Source organism: Canis aureus, chromosome 33, assembly GCF_053574225.1.
Source record: "Canis aureus isolate CA01 chromosome 33, VMU_Caureus_v.1.0, whole genome shotgun sequence".
Taxonomy (NCBI): Eukaryota; Metazoa; Chordata; class Mammalia; order Carnivora; family Canidae; genus Canis; species Canis aureus.
The window spans coordinates 26,237,259-26,264,525 of NC_135643.1; the positions used below are offsets into that span (position 1 = coordinate 26,237,259).

The following is a 27,267-nucleotide window of genomic DNA, read 5'->3' on the forward strand; positions in this document are numbered from 1 at the left end:
TTTAATCCTTTGTTGTACTAAATTTTACTTTCCAGAGATCTTATTTCTCTATACCACTTAAAAGTTCCTTGAGAGAAAGAAGAATTAGTAGTTTATGAACTCCTGCATGCCAGATTAGTCTAATTGTTTTAAATACACTTTCTCATGGTAAATATTGGCTCCTCTTGACTGTCCTAAGACACTCCAACACCCAGTAAATAGATGGTTGTTACCTATATGCCTAAACAGTCATCAGTATTTTTCTTAAATAATTCCCAACTCAGTGAAACAATAGTTTCCTTGTAGCCCCTAATATTACTGTAAGTCACCAGTATTAACAATCAAAGTTCATTGCCCGTCAAGAAATGTAAGGAATTTGAGGCTTTAATTATGAAGAGTCAATAGGTTTCTATTAGAGCATTATATTTTCTCAAAGAAACACCCTGAGCCATAGCAAAGCCTTGTGGAAAGATAGAAGATTCATTTGTCCTTTTGTAACTACTCTTTTGACTAATAATTACATCATAATTTTAGTTAACTCCTACTTTTTTCTCACTGATTCTGCTAATGACACATGGATTAGCTTATATCTGACTCTCAAAAGTATAGATGAAACTCCTTCATATATACATGAAATGAGACTAATAACCACTTAACTGAGGAATTATTATGTGTCAGGTACTGAACTGAGGGTTCTATATGTTTAATTGGATTTAGTTATCATGACAACTCTTGAAGTTGATATTATCCTCATTTTAATACTGAGAAAACCAAGGCTGAGAGGAATAACTTCAGAGAGAATGCAAAGCCTGAACTCTTATCTATTCACATGCACAATAAAAGAATCTAAGATTGAATCCCCATTAGTGGCAGGAATGAACTCTACCTTCCTAGTGAACTCTAAGAAAGCAGAGAATGTCCATGCAACATTATGACTGGAAACAAAAGAATGAGCTCTCACTGGAAATAATTTGAAAAATATTTTCTCACTGAAACTCTCTGACCATCCTGCTAAATCACTGTTATTCCCATTTGCAGATGGGAATACTTGACGGTCACATAGCCAGGCAATGGCAGAGACAAATCTATATAGCTGGGTCTTCTAGATCCAAGATGAACACTCCCACCATTTAACTTCAGTTCAGATATGGCTGAAGAGATGGCAAAAGTTGTCCCACACAGTGTCCCACTCATGGCATCCCAAAGTTAGACCACCCTCAATGTAGATACTGCCTCAAGCATGCACCAACTAAAGTCACTGCTGATCTCTAACTTTATAAAAGAAAGCATCTCTTAGAAGATATCCTTTAGCATCCTGTTATTCTTCTTCCTTGATATCAATAATGTACCAACCAAACGAGTTCAAATTCTGTAAATAAGTTTTAGTCCAATTGATGCTACATTTTATAGAAGTAGCTATTCGAAAATCAAGTACATAAATTATTTCAACTTAACTACTGGGCACAAATCCAACGTGTCACTCACCATGGACCATTTTTAAAGCCTTCTTGTTGTTGCTTTCTAAAGTCTCCTACCTGCTCTACAATGGCCTTTACCTGTTGGGGGCCGGGTCTACTTAGGGCAGAGCTAGCTGTGCCCACCCCTCTACACCTCAGCCTCTCACACAGTTAGATTGGGGACATAGGACCAGGTTGAGCTGGGAAACTACTTCTATATTAAATCATTAAACCTCACAATAAGGTACGTATTCCGTGTTTTCTTAGATTCACTATGTGTCTATTTGGCATCCATGGATCATATGGCCAGTTGTCTTACCTACATTTTCTGTATGTTTGATTCTATGATATCTGGATACCTCACGACCTGGAAAGAGATGCCCCTCCCAGGGCTAGTCAGTTCTTAGAGACAGTAAAAAGCTTGGCTGGGAGCACATCGCCTCCATACAAACCAGCCAATCCCAAGTCAAACCACCTCTTTATCTCTCTCATAGCAAGCCTATACTTCCCATTGCCTAAAATGCCCCCAAGGCCAGATACCAGGCAACAAGAAACCACCACTATAGCCTGAAGCCCATGGGAATTATTCAAACTGGCCAATACTAAACTCTTTACCCTGCCCTGCCTGACCCTTCCTATGGAAAACCCAAGAAAAGCTCTGGCTCAGATTTTCCCTTCCCTCCTGTCTTCTGCCACCTGACCAAGACCTGACCCTTCCCACATGACCCCTCTCAGGGACCTTTCTCCTTCCAAGCCCTCTTCCTTTGTACTACCTTTGTCATACCACATCCAACATCAACATTCTTAGAGCAGTAGTTACTATCTTTAACCTCATTTTAGAGATGATGAAACTGAAGCACAGAGTATTTAAACAATTTGCCTAAGGTAACATAATGAGCCAATATTCTAAACCAGGCAGGCAGGTTCCAGAAAGCAACAAACCAAGGCTGTCTTCTTTGTTGCCCCCTCCCCCTCTGCTGTACCTGGAATAGTGCCTGGTCTTATGGTTTTTCTTTGCTTTCAACTGATAAGATGCAAAGCCACTCATATTTTTGGTGTTCTCAAAAAGCAATAGCTATAGGTTTAGTATGTGAATTGGCAGTTTTGCCACAAATCCTAGTTGTTGTTTTTTAAAAATTTTATTCCATTTTCTCAGTTTTCTTCAGTTTCTAAATACCCTTCTATTCTATTGTCTTCATGGTCTCCTGGCCACAAAGCTCTCTCAGTATTCTTGCCCAGCTCCAACAAAAATCTAGTCCCATTATTTCGAAAATATGCAGGGGAAGGAAGACAAAGTTTGGGAGATTATGCATTAAGTATATTCACAAAGACAGGTGAAATAGCATTGAGGAGGATGAGAGCTGCTCTTTTTTCTAAGTTAAACCATATCTAAGTCACCTCTATATCGAGGTATCAATATTTCCACCACTATCATCAAAGCTTCCTGGATTTCTGCTACACTCAAGCAAGCTAATCTAGCATGACTGGCTATAAAACCAGATATTATAGCCCTAAGCTTTGGTAAGAAGAAAAAAAAAAAAAAACAGAGCAGAAGTGATCAACAATGTAGTAGGTTAGTTCTTCCCAAGAAACAATCTCAATATGATCTCAAGACGTCTAAATAACTCCTTGGCCTCCATGAGTAAACCTTATATTAACTCATTCCCCCCAAGGATCCTTTGTAAAAAATACCAGAACACTTATATGGAATTCGTAGACGAGAGTTCGTGTGTTTACACTAGATCAAGGCCAAGAGCAGGGAAGGACAGTTTCAAACTAGTCAATGTATAAGTGTTTATAAACACCAGTTTTGCCTTGCATATATTCAGCATTAGTGTTAAAAAGAAGTTAAAAAGCCTTAGTGTGGGAAAAGTATTTAATAAATATTTGCCAACACAAGTAGAAAGATTAGAATGCCTGTTAGGGAAAAATACCAATGACCTAGTCTCCAGTTTCTAAGAAAGAGCTTCTAGAATAACACTTCCTCCAGTTTCCCCCACATGCCCCTCTGTGTTCCCCAGACAAAAAGGAAAGACACAGATGATGGGGGAGATTAGAACAAGGAGCTATGTAAACGTGGTTCAGCCCTTGTACCCTCACCCTTTCAGGCCTAGAGGCTAGAGGGCTTTCTATAGGGCAATATAGAAAAGCCCAGGTCTTGGTGAAAAATATTTTGGTGGTCCCCAAAGAAGGGCAGAGTAATAAAACCCCTCCTGGGGCTTTGTATGCGAACCCACATTCTTTTCAGATCACCAGCCCCAGTTACTTGTACTGTCTTCTCCCCTCCTCTCATGGCCACTGGCCACCTTCTCCGGATCTTAAACTTTGTGTGCTGAGTATCCGTAAGTCACAGCCTCAAATTCTTTGTTAAAGAACCATCTCCCAGTCAGCCCAGGTGGTTCAGTGTTTAGCACCACCTTCAGCCCAGGGCATGATCCTGGGGATCCAGGATGGAGTCCCACACTGGGCTCCCTGCATGGAGCATGCTTCTCCCTCTGCCTGTGTCTCTGCCTCTCTCTCTCTCTCTCTCTCTCTCTCTCTCTCTCAATCTCTCTCTCTCATAAATAAATAAAATCTTTAAAAAAAAAAACCTCCCTCTGTGTCAACTAGTAGAGTTTGCCGATGTGTGGCAGGAAATCCAAGTACATCTTCTTTACAGAATTCTGGAAGATCATCCCAAAGCTTACAATTACAGCCTCAGCTAGAAACAAGTTTTACACTATGAAGAGAACATCTAAGATCTGGCTTTATGAATCTATCATTTGATCCTGATCTATCTGGCTTTACTTCTCATTCGGCTCCCAACTCAGGGGATTTATGAGGGAGAAACAATGATCATCCACCTCTTCAAACTTCAATGAAGTCCTAGGTCAAAGGTCTTCTAAAAAGCTCTAAAATGTTTAACATCTACCCTAGATTAAAGAAAAAAGAACTTCTCAAACCCAAGTCTGCCTCAGTCTCCCACAGTCCTGAGTTCACTTTCTGATGATATCAGGTGTAGGTGTGGGCCTGAATTCAAACTTTGACTTCTGATGGACTCACAGAATCCTAGGGCTGAAAATAACTATATGGACAACTTATAAGGATCTCACTCTAGGTCACAAAGCTAACTGTGGCCAAGCTAAAACTGGGACCCAAGTCTTCCAGTTCCTGGTCAGGTTCTCTTTCCATCATCCTAGACCCTTCTTCTCCCCGCCCCCGCCTCCCCCCCCCTTTTTTTTTTTTTTTTTTTGGTGAATTGATTCTAGATGTGCCTTCATTCCTTCACACATAAAAGATATCTTGCAGTGGCAAGCAGATAATGTGAGAGCTGTAAAATATCAGAACTTGAGGCAAAATTAGAGAAAAATACCAGCCCTTTCATTTTATGGCTGAGACAACAGAGGGCCAGAGAGAGAGACAGGCACTGCTCAGCTAGATCACAGGCCTCTGCATCTCAGCTAAGTTGTCTTTTCTTAGTTTCTTTTACATGGAGATGCCCATTTTAATTACTCCAGGCCAAAACCTAAGTGTCATCTCTCTCTTTTTCGGCCAGCAGCAGGGAAAAAGAATAGATATTTAACCTTCAAAATAAAAAGATAGGCAGTACATTATTATAATTGTCATGTAATGCTCTACAGAGACTGTTTTATTGATTGATTTAAATTAGTTTCCTCCTAAAACTTATGATGCACCTTTTTGGTTATAAGATTCCCATTTCTAGCATAGACATCATTTAGAAAACCAACCCCGTTTCTTAGGTGGAAAACAATTCAGTGATGAATGCTAATGAAAACCATTAATCGTGGAAAACCATATTAAGTTGTTTCAGTAATGAGACAGGAAATGTTTAATGAAGCATGTCTCAACAATAAATAACAACAATAATAAAGGGAAATTTACTGCTTTTGTGCTCCACTGGACATTTGTTACACATCCCAGAGCACTGGAAATTAAAATTGGAAATACTTAGGTTAGGGTATAAATAAAAAGGTGAAAAATGTTTAAAAGAGGCCAAATTACACTTTGGTCATCATAGTTTAAAAAAAAAAAGTTCATCTCTAATGCAAATATAGGAATTAAATAAGTGTCACATTTATTATACGTGCCTTTATTATCTTTACTGAATAATAATGTGAACATTGACACTCCTACCCAGTTGTTATAGTTTTGGAAGGATTTGCTGAAAGACACAGGTTTATTATTTTCATAGAATATGCTAGAATGAATGAATTACTGACCTAAGAACTGCCACACCATGGCCATCCTAGGCCTGAGGTCCCCATCTCTAGAGAAAAAGACCAAAAGAAGGGCACCTGGGTGGCTCAGTCACTTGTGTCTGCCTTCAGCTCAGGTCATGATCCCAGGGTCTTGAGATCAAGTCCCACATAGGGCTCCCTGCTCAGTGAGGAGCCTGCTCCTCCTTCTGACACTCCCCTTGCTTGTGCTCTCTGTCTCTGTCAAATAAATAATCTTTAAAAAAGGAATAGACCAAAAGAGCTCACAATCCACAATAAGAGCACCACACAGAAACAGGTCAGTTCCCATAGGTTGAATCCTAGGCAGGACCAATCAACACTCCTAAAAGAAGAGCTCACCCAGTTCTTTGTGAGCTGGGATATCCTCTCACTCACCACTATGCCCCCAGCACAACTAGGACCAAGTTGCCCCTTCTCAGCCATAGTCTGGAAGCATCCTATCTGTCCCCTCTGACCTTGAGCAACTTCTCTGTTGCTCTTCCAAGTGTTATGCTCAGTATGATCTCTGGAAGAGAAGGACTGTGCCAGTCTTTCTTTGTAGTATCCATAGCATCCAATGCTAAGAAAGTCTATAACATCATTGAACAATGATTCTGTGTCTATCTGAACACTTTTCAGAAGTATTTGAGATGGTCCCATACATCCATCTTAAGACAATTTTAAATGACAAGTCCTTCTTGAGGAAACTCAGATGTGTGGGTGTCTTATGGGTGGGATAAGGATGAGGATAGAATTCTGTTTCCTGGAAGCATATTTTCTATTATATTTGAACAAAAACATGCTTGTTTTTCTTCTCCTTAAAGCTATACAAGAATAACTATTAATCTCATCCCCAATATTCAGTTAATTGATGATAAATGTCTCCAACTCCCCAATACGGTTCAGAATAGATATTGCCAATTTTTTTTTTTTTGACACAGCCTCTCATGTTAACCTTTACCCAACTACCTCACCACCCTGTATTTTTATAATTCCACTATCAGCTCTATTGCTTACTAACAACACTGGATAGGTTACTTAACTACTCTGATCATCAGTCTTTTTAGATGTAAAATGAGGACAATGCCACTTAACTCAGACTTGAGAATTAAAATCCAGTACACAACATTCAAACTGCATATATCATGTAAATTCAGTATGTAAAAATATGCATACAAAGGGTTTTGATTCCTGGTATAATTTTTTAAACTGCCTCTCAGAGGCAGGCCACCGGCTACCATTTTGGAGAGAACAGAACTAATAGAGAAAGGCAAAGGAAACGGAGAAAGTATAGACTAACTGCTTATCTCCCTTAAAGAGAAAGGAATATCCATTGGTATTAGATGACTGACATGTCTGAAGGCAAAAAAAAAAAAAAAAAAAAAAGAAGTAGGAAAATATACCAACAGGCAAACACTTTGAGGAGATTCTCAAAAGAAACCAACATGGTTGAATAGAGTCCTCTCAGACTAGTCTAAGCTCTGACAAAGTGAAATATCAGGTAGATTACAGATTTTAAATTCTGATCTTGGAGCATACTCCCCCACAAATCAAAAGGTAAAATTCACCCATCAAATAACAATTATGAGGACACAAACCTGGTTGGAAAGAATCAACCAAACCGTTGGTGCAGGTGTCTTAACTGAGGGCCAGGACAAGCATGCTCCAGAGACTTGAGTCATGTAGGAATTAGAACCTAGAAATCACATGATTTGCTCCATGTGAATTTTGCATATGCATTTTCTGAACTCTGATTGCACACTCCCTTTTACACACATACACTTTACACACAAGAATGAGAAAAGTAGGGGCAGCTGGGCGGCCCAGTCAGTTGAGCATCTGCCTTTGGCTCGGGTCATGATCCCAGGGTCCTGCCCCTTCCCTCCGTGTGCCCCTCTCCATCTGCCCTTTCCCCTGCTTGTGCACCTGAGCCTCCTTGCTGTCAAAATCTTTTTAAAAAAAAAGAATGAGAAAAGTGGGGGAAAAAAGGATACACCTTATGTATACACAAAGGTCTCAAGTTAGAAATATATGGCTTCTTTCCACTTGATCTTAGCCAAAAGGCCGAGAAGCAATATATGGCTTCTTTCCAATTCAAAAGGAAAAGAGGTTTAGGTTTTTCCCCCAATTACCAAACCATCAGAATGCATTTTTAAAGAGCACAAAAAGTACAATTAAGGATATGTAATATAAGGTTCTTTTGTGTGTCTAACCGACATTAACAAATAAGTCAAAAGTTAAAATTTCAATTTCAGAAACTAAACCAACAATCTTAACCAAGGATTTACTTTGTAACTCTCTATTTACAGGCAGATCTACTGTTGCTAAAGTGTCAAGTTATTGTTGTTGGTCAGAAACATTCCTGTCTTCTGTGTTGCTTTTTTTTTTTTTTTCCCCATGCCTGTGGTGGGGAAGAAAAGGAGGATACACAGAGCTATATCAGCAAAGCTCTTGGTCTTGTAGCTTCAGAAGGGGATCATACAAGAGGAAGGCAAATACTCATTGTTGTCAGTTCTACAAGGAATATGTGCACCAAAACCACCTTTGCCAAAAGATACATTAGGAATAACTAAATTAGAAATTATTCACCCCAACACTGTCCCCCTCTCTTCATTCATATTCTATACAGAAAAAGTTTCCATCATTCCTATGAGCTGCAGTTAATGGGAGAACAGACTCAGACTCACAATAGGAACAAGCTTTCATAAACAAAACAAGATGTGCTAAAGGGCTGAGCAACAGGTCAACTGCAAAGAGTATATAAATGTGAAGTATTATTACTAATCATCCAAACTGTCCAAAAATGGAAAATTCTGCCTGTAAAGTTCTGCATGTCCCATCACTAAATGAGCTCAAGTAGTTCCCCTAAGGGCAGTGGCAGAGGGAATCCCCAAACCAGATGTTCTGACGAGACTTCAAAAGTTCCTTCCAACACCAAAGAGATGATAATACTAGAACCTAACTTATTACTCCAAACCTATTCCCTCTTTTTGTAAATCATGGATGCATGTTTGTGGCTTGTTCTAATTGTGTCTGAGTGAATTCCAAGAAACTCATTCTTAATAAGAACTTGAAAGCTGATATCTCTTCTTTAAACAATTATAAAATTCCTTGTAAATGGTGGGGGGGGGGAGTTCTTTAAGAAAACTTAAGTAGCATAATAAGGTACATATACTTTGTAAGGAAGGAGAACAGAGTTTATTAGCTGAACCTAATACTTAACCTCCTGGAGTCTCATTTCATCATCTGCTAAACAAGGATCATGATCCAGTGGGTTGGTTAAGAGGATTGCAGAGTTAATATGCCAAACTCCTAGGGCTCATGGTCTGCCCAACAAATGATATCCACTATTATTGCTGTTCTTGAAATAGAGTTAAACAAAGATTCTCTGATGTTCATTTGTGTATGTGTGTGTGTATGTGTGTGTGTGTGTGTGTGTATATATATATATATATATACACACACACACACACACACATTGAAAAGAAGAATTATCCTGGACTTACACGAGTTTTTCTTCCAAAGTAGTTTTCATTAAAAATCTTCCTTGATCCTGGAGTCCCAGGATTGAGTCCCGCATCAGGCTCTCTGCATGGAGCCTGCTTCTCCCTCTGCCTGTGTCTCTGCCTCTTTCTGTCTCTCATGAATAAATAAAAATAAATAAAAATCTTCCTTGGAAAGGAGGACATGGTTCTATCTTGGAAGATAGAACTCTTGTTTTCAGCCAGAATGATAGACAGTGTTACTCATTGTTGAAATGAATCCTTTTATGTTCTTGGGAAAATGATATGTGGTCTGGGATGAATGCAGGGATAGCCTATGGTAAAAAGGTCTGTTAGGAATGATCATTCTTAGAGCTCTTGCAACACTCAGGTTCTCAAGAACAAGGACCTGTCAGAGTACTTCTCATGCCAAGACAGAAAAATAGGAAAAAAATAGTGACACATTAAAATCTCTCAACAAAATTTTAACCTGCCAGGTGTACAAGCAGAATGACCACCCAGAGTATTCTTTGGTTAAATGCTAAGCTTTCCCTAAAAAAAAAAAAAAAAAAAAAAAAAAAGTTGAAAACTTTTACACACACACACCAATAGCATATAATCAGAGTGTTCTTCAACTCCCTACAAAACACCATACACATCTAAAGTAGGTCAGCACTCTCTGGAAATGGAACAGTGGATATATAGTGTTATGAGCTCTCAAACACCAGAAGAATTTATCTGGAGGTGGAGCTTCTCATGTTAAAATATAAAGTTTTTCCTGAGGTAGAAGAATAAACTGCCAGATTTCTTCAGACTTCCAGAAATGTCCAAATGGTTGTGTTTAGAGGTTCTCAAAGCCCATCAACAGAGGACTATTACTCCTTAAGCAAGTTTGAGGTCCTTGCCTTGGTAATCAAGCCACCTACCTTCAGGTTTTAAAACCTGTTTACCTGTTTCTGATCACAACTTCTCAGAACACTCACCACTTCTTAGTCAAACTGGGAGCTGATAAAACTAGTCACTCTTCTCCTCTCAATATCCAGAATGCCGGCAGCAGTTGGATTAAACCTAACCATGCCTCTTAAATGAGCCTTCTACATCAGTTGGTAGACTGGATTCCAGTGTATCTGGCAGTGAGTCCACAGAAGACTTAAGGAAATGGAGGGAAACACTCTAATAAAACTTGAGAGAAAAGCATTCTTCACTCAGAGCTGGGAGCAGACTAGAGGTGTTCTAGTCCCACACTTCATGTTAGTGATGAGGAAACAAGCTGCACACACGCAGCTTGCTAAAGGCAGAGCTAAAAGTAAAACCTGACACCCAACCTGTAGTTCAGTTTTTACTCACACACATACACGTACACATGCACATGCGTGCACACACACACACACACACACCCTCAATTTCACTTGAATTTCTTCCTCTTGTTTGATAAAAAGTGAAACCACTAAGAATTACTGTGAAAAACTGGTTTCACAGTTGACTGATTTAATTCCAGGGGGAAAGGAAGGGCTGCCTCACAGCCACCGTGATTACCGGACTCCCATCTCTTCAGGCACATTCATGGCAGACGTGGGAGTGTAGGAGATCCCTGAGGGAGAAAGTACAGGAAAAGAGAAACAAACATCCTATGATTTAACCATGATTCAACCATGGGAAAAGCCTCTATTTATGGAGTGGGGGAGGATGAAGAGCATTAATTGCCACCTTGGGTTCCTTTCCCCAAAGTACTCTAAGACTGGTTTTTCAAGCATGAAGGGGCTAGACAAGCTATGACAGCCCACAGCACGCTTTCTCACTGCATATCTGTGCCTTACACCCTGGCCACCCAAGACTAGCTCCTGGACCGTGGTCTCCATTTGGAATGCATACCAGGGCAAGGTTTCAGTAGAAGAGGGGAAAAGAGGTAGTACACGAGAAGACAAAAGGTATGGCAAAACTATAGCTCTGATGTTTCTTTATCTGTACTTGTCCAGCTTTTAGGAGGAAGCTGCCTGTGTAGATGCCAGTGTGGAGCTACCTGTGTGCTCAACTGGGTCTCACCTTGAGTACTGATCCTAGCTCCTCCCTCTTTGCCATTCAAATGAGTTGCCCATCTGGAGTTACCACATCAGCTCCCCATTCAACAAAACCTTACATTCACACATTACTAGGGTTCTGGGTCAAAACCAATGGTTTTTGTTTTTCTTCATCCTTCTACAGCTCTCCAGCAGGTTTGGCATGGTTGACTTTATGAAGATTTCTAAAGTTAAATTAGGCCTGAAAGAATGAGCAGAATCTGTCCTGCCATATTCCAGAAAGTGAAAATAACATAAATCACTCTTTTTATGGATGTTAGCTATTCATGTATCACCTTCAGTTTTTCCATATTACATATTTAACATTTTATTTAAATTGATACTTTAAAAAACTTGAATATTTACTTTAGTCTCAGTCTAAGCCATAAAAATCTGTCAAATCATGGATTTGAAGTACATGTGCGTTTTTCTAGTTTACATTAAACTTAAATATATAACTAAACATTCTTGAAGTGTATTCATATACCACCCAAAATCATCTCAAGTGTCATCAGTGAGAAGCATCAACTTTGGGGAAACACTGAATTAATCAAAGCATGCTGTGGAGCATATAGGAGACTTTCCAGAAAAAAAAAAAAAAAAAGAAAGAAAGAAAAGGAGAAAAGAGAAAGAAAAAAGAACAAACAGCATTAAACAATGTTAAGTGGAAAGGCTTAGGTCAAATTATGCAGACTTTGGCACAGAAAAAAAATAAATAAAAACAGGAATCCATGAAAGGTGGGGATGAAATTAAAGCAAGGCTTAAATTCATCTGCTAAGCATACACAGGATACATCGAAGTTCATAAGGCCTACATTTGGGAAGGCCAGGAAGCTGCTACAAATAATAACCATGCCAGCTAGTGAGAGACTGGAGTAAAGGGATGACTCCAGGAATGAAAGGCTGGAGACTTCTACTTAATGGAAGCAGTTGGACAGAGAGGACAGGAATTCTGGAGGCATCTGCAGGTCAAAGATGGCTGCAGGCTTTCACAGGAGGGACTGCTAATGCTATGGGGAGGCTCAGGGAGTTTGAGAGAAATGTTTAAATGAAAATGTCCAATAAGCATTTAGTATACAATTCAAGATCTCAGATAAGAAATAGGATTAGAGTGATTTGGAGTCACCAGCAGAGATAAGACCAACAATTTCATGAAATAGATGTGTACCCCGAGACCCCAAGTAAGGAACAGTGCAGTTCTGCTTAGGAGATCAAGTCTCATCCACCAAGAAGGTAGTGCTAATCAATAACAACAAAAATCTACAATTAGAGCAGCTTTCTCAACCTTCGCAGGACATTAGAAACACTGGGGAACTTTAATAATTGCTGGGATCTGGGCTCCACCCCAGACCAATTAAATTCGGATCTCTAGGACTGGAGCATTAATACTTTTACTGAGATTCTGAGAAGTATCAAAAATTCTAGAAATACTAAAAAACTTTGAGCCAGACCTCTTAATCCTGCTGCATGAGAAGCAACCTAGTTTTCTAGATCACTTTCTACATAAATGAAATAAAGTACCTGAATATATCTACAGTGATTTTATCTGCATAGGCTTGCAGTTATTTTTCTTTATTCTGAAATCTTTAAAGAATTTTTACCCCATTTCATTCAGCATTTAGTTGTTTCAATTAGGAGGACCATTCAGAATATCCAATCTGAAAAAAGACATGGTATTTATCTATGTGCATATTGCCAGGTTCTATCTCCGTTGTCAACACCTCTAAAGTGGCAGGGCCTCGTAAGATGTTTTTCCTTATATTTTAATCTTTTCTTTACACTTATTTGAACATTGCCCACACCTAATGCTTTCAGAAGTGTTCTTAATTAAGGAAATCTCAGTATTTACCAATTTTCAAAGCTTTTAAAATAAAGCAATGAAAAGTTCGAACAATTTTTTTCAGTGTTTTTTTTTTTTTTTTCCTCTTGATTGTCTCACACTGGATAGGAAAGGAGTAACCTTCCAAAATAAGATGCCAATCCTGAATTCAGCTTTGCCCATCAAGGGGAATAACTGTGCCTCTTCTTCCTGCACTTGCCCTGAGTAATGATACTTGATATCCATCCGCAATATTTTCTCATATGTACATTTGAATGGGTAGAGGTAATTCATTCAAATTATCAAATGTACAGTTAAGGCTAGGACAGTGGAAAGTTAACCTCATTATTTACCCACTTAGCAGAACAACTTGTCCCGGGTCATTAAAATCATTTTTCTTTTCTGTACACATTATGTTAAGGACTTAATATTTTTTAAAATGTCTTTGCTAAGCAATGATAAGGTCTTACATTTATATAAGGCTTAGTATGTGGTAAGAGGAGGAAGAGAGTCCAAGAAAACTTAAACAACCAAAGATCTAAGAACCTGTGGTAAAGTAGTAAATAGCCCATTGCTAAATTCTAAATTAACTGGGAGACAATGTGCTAAGAAATCAAGGTGTAAGAAAATAGTATATATCCTAGAATATCAGAAAGGTTTTCTTGGAGACCATGATTTTCTAGATCATGAATTTTTCCTCACATCCCTTTAAATGCACCCTGTGTCCCTAGTCTCTACCCGACAAGGTGGATGCAGCTTCCACACATGAGTCCTTGTGATATTGGAAAAAGTGATTAGGTCCCCTGGTAAGCTTTCTCTTTTGCCAGCCAAACAGCTCCATTAATGGACTTGTTCCTCTGGAGACCTCCTCCTCCTGTTACCTTCCCCTGAGCTCCTAAGGACGTCTACAGCTCTTTCTGAACTTTGCGCTCTGTAGAGGCAAACATGCTATCTCCAGTGAAGTTCAGTCAAAACTGACAGGGAGAAAAATATCACCTGCTTCATTCTGATACTCTTCATGCACTTTTCCTGTTGGGATTTTTCATATCTAAGCCCCATTCTGGATTCATTGCTGACATGCTCGGTGAATTACTAACTGCAAGTGTTTCCTCACAGGTCCTGAAGCCAAGCCGCATGGCCCACTCATATGCTTATAAATTGTTTGCATCTTTTTACAGGCATCAGAGAACATTAAAGTCCTTTTAATTCACTCTAAGAGTAGCCTAGAAAAAAACACATGGAACCAAACTCTACATAAAATTTCACTGAAGAAAATACAATACTAGTTGTCAAATACTTAAGCCTTGGAGAATTAATCCTATTTGAAGATTTCAGAAAGTTTTTAGGATTATTTTTATAGCAAAATGATACCTTCAAGCACTTTTGGTCTCCTAGAGGATTTCTAAAGCTATCATTGGGGTACCCTTACAAAATTGACAAAACCAAGCTATATTCTCTAGAAATGTGTCCTTTATTATAAAGACTGGTTTTCATTTGATGATTGGGGGAGGGTAACTGGTATTTTTATCATTTCATCAGGAAGCAAAATTCACACTACATTTTACATGTAGACAGAGATTTGGCAGGATGAACAGAAGAATGGAAGTTTCTTCAAGCAAGAGCCAAGCCTTCACAATCTCCAACAGCAACTCAAACGATTTCAAGACTGTGTGGGCAGAACAGAAGCCTGTGGGATGGCAATGGGTCAGAGCTGCTTAACGAACAGCGTGAAGATGACCAAAGTTGAAATAAGAGCCAAAAGTAAAGATAAAAGGAGAAGTGGCAGCATATTGAGGTAAGGAAAGCGATAGTTGTCAAAATGATGAAGTTACAGTCCAGAGCTAGGAACCAAGGATGAGTAGTAGAGAATGATTTACAGAAGAGATAGAGTAATTCATAGAAACTTGCCAGATTAGAATTCTCTTGCTAGAGTAGAATAAAACAATGAAGGGCATAGTAGCTTAAAAAAAAAAAAGTTTCCCAGGAGAATAATTTTAATATGGATATTTTCTAATATTGACTTAATCTAAAATTAAGAAATGCTTTACTTTCAGGAATCCTGGCTAAGTGAGCTAAAGAGAAGGTCATGTGTTGAGAAGAAAGCAGGATTTCTTGGGACGCCTGGGTAGTTCAGTGGTTGAGTGTCTGCCTTCCGCTCAGGACAGGATCCCAGGGTCCTGGGATGAGTCCCACATCGGGCTCCTTGCAGGGAGCCTGCTTCTCCTTCTGCCTTAGTCTCGACCTCTCTGCGTTTCTCATGAATAATTAAAGTCTTAAAAAACAACAAACAACAACAACAACAAAAAAGCAGGATTTCTCAACTTTGGGAGGACATTAGAATCCTTTGCAGAACTTTAAATGAAAACACAAGTCAAACCCTTTATAGTCCTTCAGCAAAACAAAACAACAAAAACTAAAACAGTAACACTTTCTTTTCAGTTTAAACCTTAACAGGGAGTCATTACTAGACCTATGGAAAATGACCTCTCTAGTTTTGTTGAATTTTTCTTGAGAGTTTGAACCTTAAGACATCTTCCTTCCCTTACAACTTCCTTGTAATTTTCATTTTGAATGTTTCATGATGTCACAGTGAACGGCTTCTTCACTATTTCTATACTGAATCAACAGTTTGATTCCCTATTCAAATGATGTCCCCATTGAGAAAGACATACTAATTTCAAGAACTGCATGGCTAAACAGTGTCAAGTTCAAATTTCCCACCACTATCAACAGATTGTGGAAAAGAGAAAAATACTGATTAAAATACTAAAATGAAATTACTGGTTGCTGGGAAAAGCATGACTTTCAGAGGAAAATAAGATGCTTTGCATGAAAATATTCCTGTTAAAACATATTTTTAGGAAAATTACACCTTTGTTGCCATATGACTGATGATCTAGAATTCACATTTTTTCTGAAACCAAATTTAAATATCAAAGTTTTCTCTGCAATTCTGAGATAAAGTTGCCTTTAAAATATTCCTGCTTTCAAAAAAGGATAAGAGACCAGGAAGTCTATTTTCTTATATCTAGAGTATATTTTTAAATTTTCTCCTATTGATACTTGTCAAACGCTCCCCCATGTGTAAGACTAGAATTTCTGATTAGTTGATATTGAATGTTAACCTAAAAGTTAAAAATACATTTAAACATTATAATACAGCAAAAAGGGGAACTATTATAGAATTGGGGGTGTAAAAATAGCAAAAACAAATTCAGCCTAATGAATGTGAAACACATAATTGTTTTCTGTATCACTAAGTTTTTCCAAACTGTCCTCCCTTCACTTTACACTACATAGATTGGTAGCTTGTGTATCCCTGGTGACTTAAAAAACAAGTTTGATCAATTTCACTCAGCTGAGTATTTTCTTTGATTCCCCCAAGGATGAGCTCCCTCTTCTCACAAGAATTTGATCAGTACATTTCTCTGCTTTTGTGTTTCTATCTTTGATCAAGTAATTACAGTACTTCCCTGAACCCAACTATCCTTTCAAGTAGCACATCTTCCAACATAGCTTTCCAAGCATCCTGCTTACCTTTCCCCTCTCTTAGAATCCTAAAGCCACAGCCAACGGAAAAAAAAAAAAAAATGAAAAAAAGCCTTCACTGCTTTGTTAAAAATAGTCATCCTCTATATTCATCATGGCAATCAGATTTAATGACAACACAAATGTTGTCTAGGGGTTAGTGCCTTGAGGAGGAGAAGGGACTTCACGTTTACTGTGGGTTGACTCTGTGCAAGTACTTCCTACATGTCTTAATCTCCACACCTTTCTACTATGCCATGCCTGAAAGGAGATCTTTATGTTATGCCTTATCGAGCACTCCTTCACGAACCAGGAGGATGCCATGATCTGCTGCAGGAAAGAAAGGGTAGATATACACTAAATCATGGTCATTGGCAAACTTCTTTAAAACTCATTTGGTCACTAAAATCATACCACATAGCAAAACAGTTACTAGAAAAGTTTATAGCATAAGCGGGTCTCTGCAGCATGATTCTTAGAATCAGGCTTTGCCAGCCCTACAGATAGACTTTTCTATTTCAAAAGTAAACTTAAAACACTATAAAGTCCTTCCAGATTAAATATCATCTGTCCTACTCCACAGTTGCTTTTTGTACAAATCTGAGAGAGTTAATAGATATAGGACAGCTAATGGAGCAAGCCATTCACACTCTAGGAATCTAGTGCATATCCCTGATTCTTCCACCCTAGAAGTTGTATATTCAGTCCTTACAGCCTCTGACATTAAATTCACATTTTATTGTATAGCCCTTAGCTTCTCAAAAACACCCCTAAGAAATCGTCTTTGAAAGCCATTACCATTATTGCTATAACATGTTAAGGTTGATAGCTCTATTGCTCTGTGCACCAGTCATAAAAAGTTCCATGTAATTCAAGGCTAGAAGACACTGCTTCTGCACAACCTGTTCCTTTCCCCCTTAAATTCCTCTTTCTAGTTGGGAAACTGGGCAACCCTGAGCTAAGCTTGAAGCTGAATCAGAGAAACCAAACACTTATTTTTGCAGAGAGATTTTTTCCTTGATCCCAATTTTCTATTTATATTTAGCCCAGCTGTTTAAAGTTATCCGGAATTACAAACTCTCTTAGATCCTCTGTTAGGACAGAGGAGTCAGAACATAGGTAAACTTAATAAACAAAGGCTCAGCACTTAACCAGGTTTATGTAACTGACATAGTTGTTTATACCTGACAATTTTATGAAAGTACACATTCTAAAATGCAAACCTAGGTCACTCACTCTTCAATTACAAGTCCTTCCTGGTCTGCCACAGGTTTCAGAATAAAGTCAAAGTTCCTATGTGTCCAAGTTCTAAAGTCCAAGTTCCTGAGGCCATTGGAGGCACACACCTCCTATTAGCCATTAGTCCCTGCCCTCTAAAGGTTCTGTCGCCTGAATGCTTATCTGGGGTCTTTGGAGATATGGAATCACATGGTCAGTCAGACAAAGAAAGGGCCAGAAAGGGACACCTGGGTGGCTCAGCAGCTGAATGTCTGCCTTCCCGCCCCTGCCCCCCATTTAACCTGGCTCTAAGAGTTTCCTGCAGTTTACAGAACCCAGGTTTTTCCCACATCAGAGTCTCTGCACTTCTCAAATATTGCTCTACCTAAAGCATTCATCATCACCCCCTCTTTCACACTAGGCTGTTTAGAACCCTATGGTTTCTTCAAAATCAGTTCTTTTTTTTTCTTTTTTTTTTTTTTTAAGATTTACTTGAAAGATAGTGAGAGAACAAGCAGGGAGGAGAGGGAGTACCAGGCTCCTTGTTGAGTAGGGATTCCCAATGCGGGGCTCGATCCTAGGACCCTAGGATCATGACCTGAGCCTAAGGCAGATGCTTAACCAACTGAGCCATCCAGGTGCCCCTCAAAATCAGTTCATCCTACAGGAAGGCTTCCTTTCCACTCTTTCTATACACTCTCAGATCTGAGAGATGCATACATAATAAAAGAAAGCACATGTCTGCTCAGTCTGCTTACTTCAGTTTCGCCCATCACACTAAGCTCCATGAGGGTAGGACAGGGAAAGCAAGAAAATGAACATTTAAACTGAAGGCAGGAGAAAAAAAAAAACAAAAAAAAAAAACACATGGCATCAAGAACTCAGAATGGTTATAAAATTAAGCCTTCTTTCACAAATACACTAGCAGAAATTTATTCATACAGAGGTATCCTGGTTTATTGTAAGATGGGTTTACACTATCATCAAGGCTTTGAAGATGTAGGGTGCATATGAAAGCTACAAAAAAAAAAAAATTATCCTGCTTCCTAAGCAAAACTTTCAAAGATGCCAATGAAAGTAAACAGAGGCTGCTTTGATTAAATATCTGAAATTTTATAACTGATCTGAAATACATAAAAACCACTCATAAGGGAAATACATGAAAAGCATAAAAAAGCCTTTCAGACCAGGTGGTGGTATGGTGGCAGATACCCAAAATCCTTCCTAGAAAGGAAAAGCAAAACTAGGGAGAAATCCTATCCTGGGGGCACATGGGTGGCTCAGTGGTTGAGCATCTGCCTTTGGCTCAGGGCATGATCCCAGGGTCCTGGGATTGAGACCCACATCGGAGCCTGCTTCTCCCTCTGCCTAGGTCTCTGCCACTCTGTGGATCTCTTGGGAATAAATAAATAAAATCTGAAAGAAAAAAAAAATCCTACCTTGGAGATCGCATGGTCAAATTCCAGAAGCAGATAGTGAATCTAACTTAAGCAGAACCTTTGTATAGGATATTAGATGGATAGCTGTCAGAAACTTTAGAAATCAATCATCAGGTAAGTTTTCAGAAGTGACTGAGAATCACACCATAGAATCAGGCTAGGAAGAAAATGGCAGCTTCGTCATCAAGCACCTACCTGCAAAACTTGGAAGCTGAAACACCCTAAACAGGAAGCCACCACCAAATTGGATACCCCAAGATAGCTTTTGCCAGCAGAAGCCTCTCTTCCAAATGACAAGTGCATCTGAATGAGAAACCTAAGTCCCATCTAGAACTCTAGCTGAGAGTATCTAGGAAACATATTTATCTTTTCAGCTCCTACACAGAGAAAGGCACACTAGAAATAGGGGGAAACATATCTCAAGTCGGTCCCCCAGATCATCCACAAGCAGGTCCCCCAGATCATCCACAAGCAAGTTGCCTCCTCAACATAGCATGGCAAAAACCTCAAGGATTTTTGCTGCATGTAATAAAGATACTAGTTTAAAGGGCTCAACCATATATACAATTTTCCTTCCCTTAAGTGTAATAATGGGACACTGGAAATAACTCAGGAAATCCTAGGGGGAAAAATAAAAATACTTCTTAATTAGAATTGATAGGGCTAGAGAGATTGGCACCTCTCAGCTTGGTGTCCTGTCACCAGCACATACAAGGGCCAGCTTACCTCATTCAGAGAAGAGTCCTGGCCATTTCCAATAAAAACCTACAGTGGAATGTTTTCTGATCTTGTTTCTCACCAATGTAGCAGAATTTTCCAACTGAAAATACACTCTCCAAGAGTACAGAGCATTCTTTTTTTTTTTTTTCAATTCATACAGTAATTTTTTTTATTGGAGTTCGATTTGTTAACATATAACACCCAGTGCTCATCCCATGAAGTGCCTCCCTCAATGCCCGTCACCAAGTCACCCCATCCCCATCTACCTCCCCTTCTACTACCCCTTGTTCATTTCCCAGAGTTAGGAGTCTTTCATGGTTTGTCTTCCTCTCTAATTTTTCCCCACTCAGTTTCCCTCCTTTCCCTTATAGTCCCTTTCACTATTTCTTATATTCCACGTATGAGTGAGACCATATAATTGTCTTTCTCTGGGTGACTTATTTCACTCAGCATAATACCCTCCAGTTCCATCCACGTCGAAGCAAATGGTGGGTATTTGTCATTTCTAATGGCTGAGGAATATTCCATTGTATACATAGACCACATCTTCTTTATCCAATCATCTTTTGATGGACACTGAGGCTCCTTCCACAGATTGGCTATTGTGGACATTGCTGCTATGAACATTGGGGTGCAGGCATCTTGGTCTTTCACTGCATCTTTCCCCAGCAGTGCAATTGCTGGGTCATAGGGCAGATCTATTTTTAACTCTTTGAGGAACCTCCACACAGTTTTCCAGAGTGGCTGTACAAGTTCACATTCCCACCAACAGTGCCAGAAGGTTCCCCTTTCACCACATCCTCTCCAACATTAGTACAAGAGCATTCTTGATTTCTACCAACAAGGTAGGACTGGCTCTAGTAGCATTATTCCCGGATTGTAAGAAACATGGCCCTAGGACAGCAATTCCAAGTAACAAAACTGCAGAAATCATGTTTTCCGGGAGATATATTTACCTTCCTCTCCACCCCACTCAGACTGATAAATCAAGGAAAATTTAACAGAATTCAGTTAAGCACCTCAACTCCTAAAAGGAAAGGCCACTAATAGCCCTGTAAATACTATTTTGAGGAAACTGGAGTCAGCGACTGATCTGCTCCAGCTCAATAATAAACACAGAGGGAGAAGCAGCCAAAACAAACAGAAGAGGGGGAAAATAAGTCAACCATTCGCATCACCCGCAGCGACATTAAAGAAAATTAATGAGACCAAAGATACAGAAAGAATACACAAGACTGGAGATAAAAAGAATACTAACATTAAGTGGGGGGAAAAAAGAACAACATTAACAGTATAGTGACATTTTAAATGGCACTAGAAACAGCAAAGATCAGATCCAACTACAAAAAATAAACTGCGGGGTATCTTTCAGAGTTAGACTAAAAAAGCTAACAGCAAATGAAGTAGATAAAATATGTGAAAAACAGCCTCGCTATTTAATATGTGAATAAGTGGTCATTTAATAAATATTTTTGGACATCTTCGTACCTGGCTTAAACAAAATGTAGTACATACAAAGAAGATTTTCGTAAATTGAGGAAAGAGTCAAGCAGATAGAAAGAGCTTACAATCTACTAAGAAAAGTAACAAAGTAATGAACCTTTGGTTACATTATGGGGAGATATGGGGGGGGGGATAAGGCTGTCCCTGAGCTTTTCTTTTTTTTTTTTATGATTTATTTATTCATGAGAGACACACACAGAGAGAGGCAGAGACATAGGCAGAGGGAGAAGCAGCTCCCTGTGGGGAACCCAATGTGGGACTCAATCCCAGGATCCTAGGATCATGACCTGAGCCAAAGGCAGGCGCTCAACCACTGAGCCACCCAGATGCCCCTGTTCTTGAGCTTTTTAATGAGCACAATACATATAAGGAAACAATGGAGCAATTTGTATGAAAATTTCAGGGGAAAAAAAAAAACAAAAAACTGTGTGAGCCAAGAAAGTAGAATCTAAAAACAAAAAAAAACAAAAAACAAAACAAAAAAAAAAACCAGAACAAGAACCAAAAGTAGACTCAAATACAGAGAACAAGTATTTGTCAGAGGGAAGGGGGTGAGGGATGGGTAAAATAGGTAAAGGGTGTTAAGAGTACAAAGTAAATAAGTCACAGGGATGAAGAGCACAGCATAGAGCTCATAGTAACATTATAATGTTGTATGGGAACAGAAGGTAACCCCTTATCTCGGTGAGCTTCCTGTAATGTACAGAACTGTCAAATCACTAGGTTGTACACTTGTAACTAATAGGACTTTGTAGGTCAACTATAATAAAAGAGAATTCCGTGGTACTGAGAGTTCTTCTCATGTAAAGGCAAAAATATTCCCAGATATACTCCCTCAAATTTTTACATACCACTCTTGCAATCTTCCTGGGAAAAAAAAAAAAAAGAAATATTTCAGTCAACCCACCAACACAGCAAGATACAGATTTCAAAAACAAACTGCAATATTAAAAAAGAGGCAAGTCAGAGAACACTTCTCCAAAACAAAACAAAACAAAAAAACCTTGCTCCAAAGATCCAAACACGGAGCTTTTGTAGCCACATGCAAGAATGGGGAGTACGCGATCCTTAATTTTCTTTCAGTGAACTGAGGAAACAATTTCCTTACATACTCAGATATTTTCAACCCATTCATTCCTCATCCTAAGCAGCTGGCATTCATCTTCATAACTGCCACCTCATAAATACATAGCTGCTACCAGGACAAATACCACTCCTTACACATCCATGAGGGACAAGGCAGTGAAAAAGAGACCTTTCTGATATGCAGGACTCTTTTTTTAGTCAATCTTTGGGGTGCCTGAATGGTCCAGTCAGTTGACTGTCTCACTCTTGATTTCAGGGCTTAGAGAGATCTAGCCCCACATCATGCTCCATGCTTGGCCAGGAACCTGCTTAAGATTCTCTACCTCTCCCTCTGCCCCTCCCACTGGCTCTCTAAAAAATAAAAATTCCTCCCAAGGAGTTCCCCAATAGTATCTTATTAATAGTATCTTATTGTCAGTATATCTTATTGGTCAGAACTAGGTCATATGTCCTCTCTAATGGAATAAGAAGAAAATATTTGTCACTTTCAGGCTTTATCATGGATGATCTCAGAGTTGAAAAGGCGGCTGTGAACCAAGACCATAGTGTCCACCATCAGGTGAACATAATTAGTTAAAATCAGGGACCCCTGGATGGCTCAGTGGTTGAGTGTCTGCCTTCAGCTCAGGTCCTGGTCTCAGGGACCTGGGATCGAGTCCCGCATCCGGCTTCCCACAAGGAGCCTGCTTCCACTCTGCCCATGTCTCTGCCTCTCTCTGTATCTCTCACGAATAAATAAAATCTTTTTTAAAAATAATAATTAGTTATAATCATTGTAAAGTTCTGCAAAACATTTGTATGCTAGTTCTTAAAAGGTTTTTTTTTTTTTTTTTTTTTTTTTAATTACACCCAGACAAAACTCAGGATATACCAACAACAAGAAAGGGGCTTACGGGGAAGTCATGACAAGCACTAAAACTTAGGAGTAGAAGAGTCCCTTGCCTTTGTTGATAGGGAGCCCTAGCTACACCAGAAGGGGAATCCTCACCCTTGGGAATTATTAAGGGATAGGGCAGTTATCCAGATCCTATACCTGTTCTAGACCCTGTACTCCTCCTGTTCATTCAGGGTTTCCCTAACTCCCCACCCACTCTTCCTTTAGGCAGCACCAAAACACCACCGCCACTTAAGAGCTTCAGCCACTGAGCTTATGCTGTCAGTTTTTCACAAGTACCACAAGCAAGTGAGCTTCCTAGGGAGGGGAAGAGATAGGGGGGTTAAGAAGAGGAAGCACTGCCTTCAGTAGAGATGGCCCAGCAAGTAAGCAGTTTTGAAGGACACAAGCAGAAGCCTTCTAGAAAGTGGACTTGTTCCCCAGCTGACTCCTGTTAAACAGGATAATTTTCTGTAGAAAACATCACCTTTACCCTCTCCCCTGCCCTGCCTGAAGCCCTTAAAAAAACCTCCATTTATCCATCAGGAGCCTGACGTGAGGTTCATTCCGCTCTTTCCACTGCATGAACACTCAGTGAGAAGGTCCCAAAGGCAGCCCAGGAGCTCAACCACGTTCCTGTCTAGCATGATCAGCAACTGCTTGAGTTCTTCATCTTCCCTGAGAACCACTGCCTCCTGTTTCTGTTTCTGTTTCTAGAGGTTTCTTACCATGTGTGGAACAACTCTCCCTCTTTTCTACAAGATGGAACAGGACAGAAAGAAACAAAAGCTCAAAAGGCACCAAGGCATCTCAGCTCATCTCTGCCATGTCTTTACACCCTGACCTCCCACATGCTTTCCCCTCCCTCCTTACCTGCTATTAGCTTTACCAATTCCCACATGGTCTGCTTCCCATGTGACTACTTCAGGTTGTTGAGAATGTCAGTCTCTGGTGGAGATATAGGAGATATATGTACCATCCCATGCTGTGGATGGTAAGGAACTTTCTCTTGGGAGCATTTCTCTCCACCTCCAGAAACCTGCTTCCCTGGCGATTTCATCATTCCCCCATATCTGCTGCACCTACCCCAGAAGCTTCCCCAGGTCCTCCTCCTTCCTTTGCGGCAGTACACTGTGCCATCCACTGATTTAGCAACTGCTAGAGGAGGTCATCCAGAGGATGTGACCCCTGGTTGACCTACAAACTGAACCTGGTCGATAGGAGGCTCCAAAGCCCCTCCCCTGGACTTGAAATGCACTTTTTGCCCACCCTTCCAACAGTAGGAACTGTTTTGAGGACGCAGTCTGGAGAGAGCTACGTGTAGTTGAGACCACCTGAAGAGTAGGGGCCACTGAGCACTCTGAGAACCTCTACAGAAACTTAAGATTTAGAAGGAGCCACGGGAAAACGCCAATGCCTCTGGCAATCCACGTTTGTAAATTTCCTTGCTAATTACCAATCTCAGTGCTTGCCCTCTTTCTCCCACCTCCCCTTGCCCTCCCTTAAAGGGGACCAGTTTGTGAACCAGCAGCAACTGTCGCAGTTGCTTCACCTGGTAGGGCAGAGGCACACACAGGACTCTCAGAGCCACCAGCCAGGAGAAATAAGCTAGACCCTACGCAAGTGGAGAAAAAGAATACAAGTGTTTCTCCTACAATACTGGTAGGAGAAACATCCCATCCCCCCTCCCTGCCTGCTGAAGCCAAGCCTCACCCAGGTCACAACAGCCCCTTGTTCCATTCCTCAAACTCCTGTTATGAGGCCTCTGCCCCAGTAAATCTACTTAGGTGTCCATACCTTGGCCTGGAACAGGGTAGGAGAAGCAGGCCCTTCTTATGAGAGAGTGGGTCTCAGACATCAGTGAACATCAGCACCACCTGGAGGACTTGCTGGGCCTGATGGCAGAAACCACGGCCAGAGTTTCTGATAAAATAGGTCTGGGTAGGGATCCAGAATTTGCATTTCTAACAGACTGAGGTGAGGCTGTTGTGCTGATGCAGAGAACACACTGAGAACCGCTGCTCTAAGCTACCTGGCTTCTTTCACCTTCTGTCTTCTTCCTTCCAGATTCTAAGAACTATAACTCTTCTCTGAACCCACCCTATCTTATTCTAAAGCTTAAGCAAGTTGTTCACCACCCTTGAAGGCTGTTTTGTAGAACAGTTAAGAATGACCAAGGTCTCGGTCGCCTGGGTGGTTCAGTCTGTTAAGCATCTGCCTTCGACTCAGGTCATGATTTCAGGGTCCTGGGATTGAGCCCTGCATTGGGCTCTCTGCTCAGCGGGGAGTCTGTTTCTCCCTCTCCCTCTGTGATTCTCTCTCTCTCTCTCTCTCTCTGAAATAAATAGAATCTTAGAAAGAAAGAAAGAAAGAAAGAAAAGAATGAACAAGATCTGAAGATAGCTGCATTTGAGTCTTGTTTCTGCTATTTATAAACCAAGACCTCAGCCAGTTACTTCTGAGCTTCTCCATGCCAAGGGCTTTACCTAGTGGCCTGTAGACAGTATGTGCCTCATCATTGTTATTGGCATTATTGTCAGAAAAATTTTTTCAGATAAGATCTTCCCTCAATCTTCTCTTCATTATGCACCCTCATTTAATCTCTCCAATGGTCCTGTTGGAGTCAGGCAACTGTATGGTTTTTCAAGACCCCCAGTGATTCCAATGCATAAGTTTTCAAAACCACGAGGTAGACTGTAATCATTTCCCACCTCCACCAAGTGAAGAGAATCCCTGCCATCTGCCTCCCCTTGAACAGCCACCACAACATGGAACATCAGTGACTAGAAGCCAGGAGAATCAACTACATTCCTTCTTTCCTCTCTTAGGCAGAGGACTCCTTGTCCAAATTTCTGAAATGCTTCTGCTCTGAGATCCTGGGGTCTCAAAGTGGGGTCAGCACCCCCCCCCAGAGTAACGCCATCCCAATCAAGTACAGAAAGCCCAAGGAGAAGGGAAATTTTTATTCCTTTGCTGAGTCATGACCACTTATGCCCATGAGTTATGGGAATGGAGAAGTGTCCAAGCTCCCTAGTTACAAAGAACTCTACCCTCTCAACTCCAATGTACCCCCTTCACCTCAGAGGAGCAGAACTCTCCATTTCTCTGGATTCAGGGAAAAGCATCTGATTGGGGTAAGCTGGACCTCGCTGAGCGCCAGCAATGGTTGAGCAGCAAAGTGTAGGTGTCTGGTAGTGGAAAAGAAAAGAAACATCAAGGAGACACAGGGGCAAGCATCCTTTAGAGGTTAGGTTATCACTGAATTAAAGGAATCATACCCACAGAGCAGAAAATCCATGTAAGCCAGGGCAAAGTGTCAGGGTGATGGAAACTAATGGGAAAGCCCCCAGCTACTACTGGGATCAAAGACTCTTACTTATGGGGTTCCATGACACTTTCTGAAATGAGGCAAGTGTTGGATGAAGCTGGATTTCCTCCAACTTTCTGCAAACCAACATAATTCTGAAATGGGGCTGGAGCCTACCCAAGTGCTGCTTTCTGAACTTCAAGAAGTTTCCCTCCTCTTGTCTCCTAATGGGATCAAATAGATCTTTTCTTTGGACAAATAAGGAAAAAGAATCAGTCACACGGTAAGTGGCAAAGCCAGAAACAAATTCCAATGTTTTAATTTCAAATTAATCTTTCCCACTATGCCATACTTCCTTAGTCTCTAATTCATCTTCCACCATCTCTAATATTCTCATTTCCCAGCCAGTCAGCCAAGCCAAAGAATGAATCCTTACTCAGTATAGCCAGTCTCAAAAAGCCCCATTTCCCAAAACAACTTTGAGTCCCATTTTCTTTCTCATTGGACAGCCTTGAGTTCTTCAAAGAGAAAAAAAGAGAAGAAAAGAAACTGAAGGAGTTATATAAGAGGAAAATAGCAGG

The 27,267-nt window shown here is 40.2% G+C and overlaps 1 protein-coding gene across 4 annotated transcripts in view; it reads left to right on the top strand.

The window, feature by feature from the left end:
* LOC144303802 (uncharacterized) overlaps positions 1-27,267 on the top strand; it is a 113,220-nt gene that overhangs the window by 27,684 nt on the left and 58,269 nt on the right. Inside the window, exons 2-3 of one of the 4 annotated variants that reach the window (XM_077882186.1) lie at positions 14,583-14,806; positions 15,066-15,376. The exons of 1 other annotated variant lie outside the window; for it this stretch is intronic. In XM_077882186.1, the coding sequence (XP_077738312.1) occupies positions 14,583-14,806; positions 15,066-15,078 (237 nt within the window). In that variant the 3' untranslated portion in view covers positions 15,079-15,376. Of the gene's footprint in view, positions 1-14,550; positions 14,807-15,065; positions 15,377-27,267 lie in introns of those variants that run through there. 2 more of the 4 variants (XR_013370773.1, XM_077882187.1) reach the window with 2 other exon arrangements.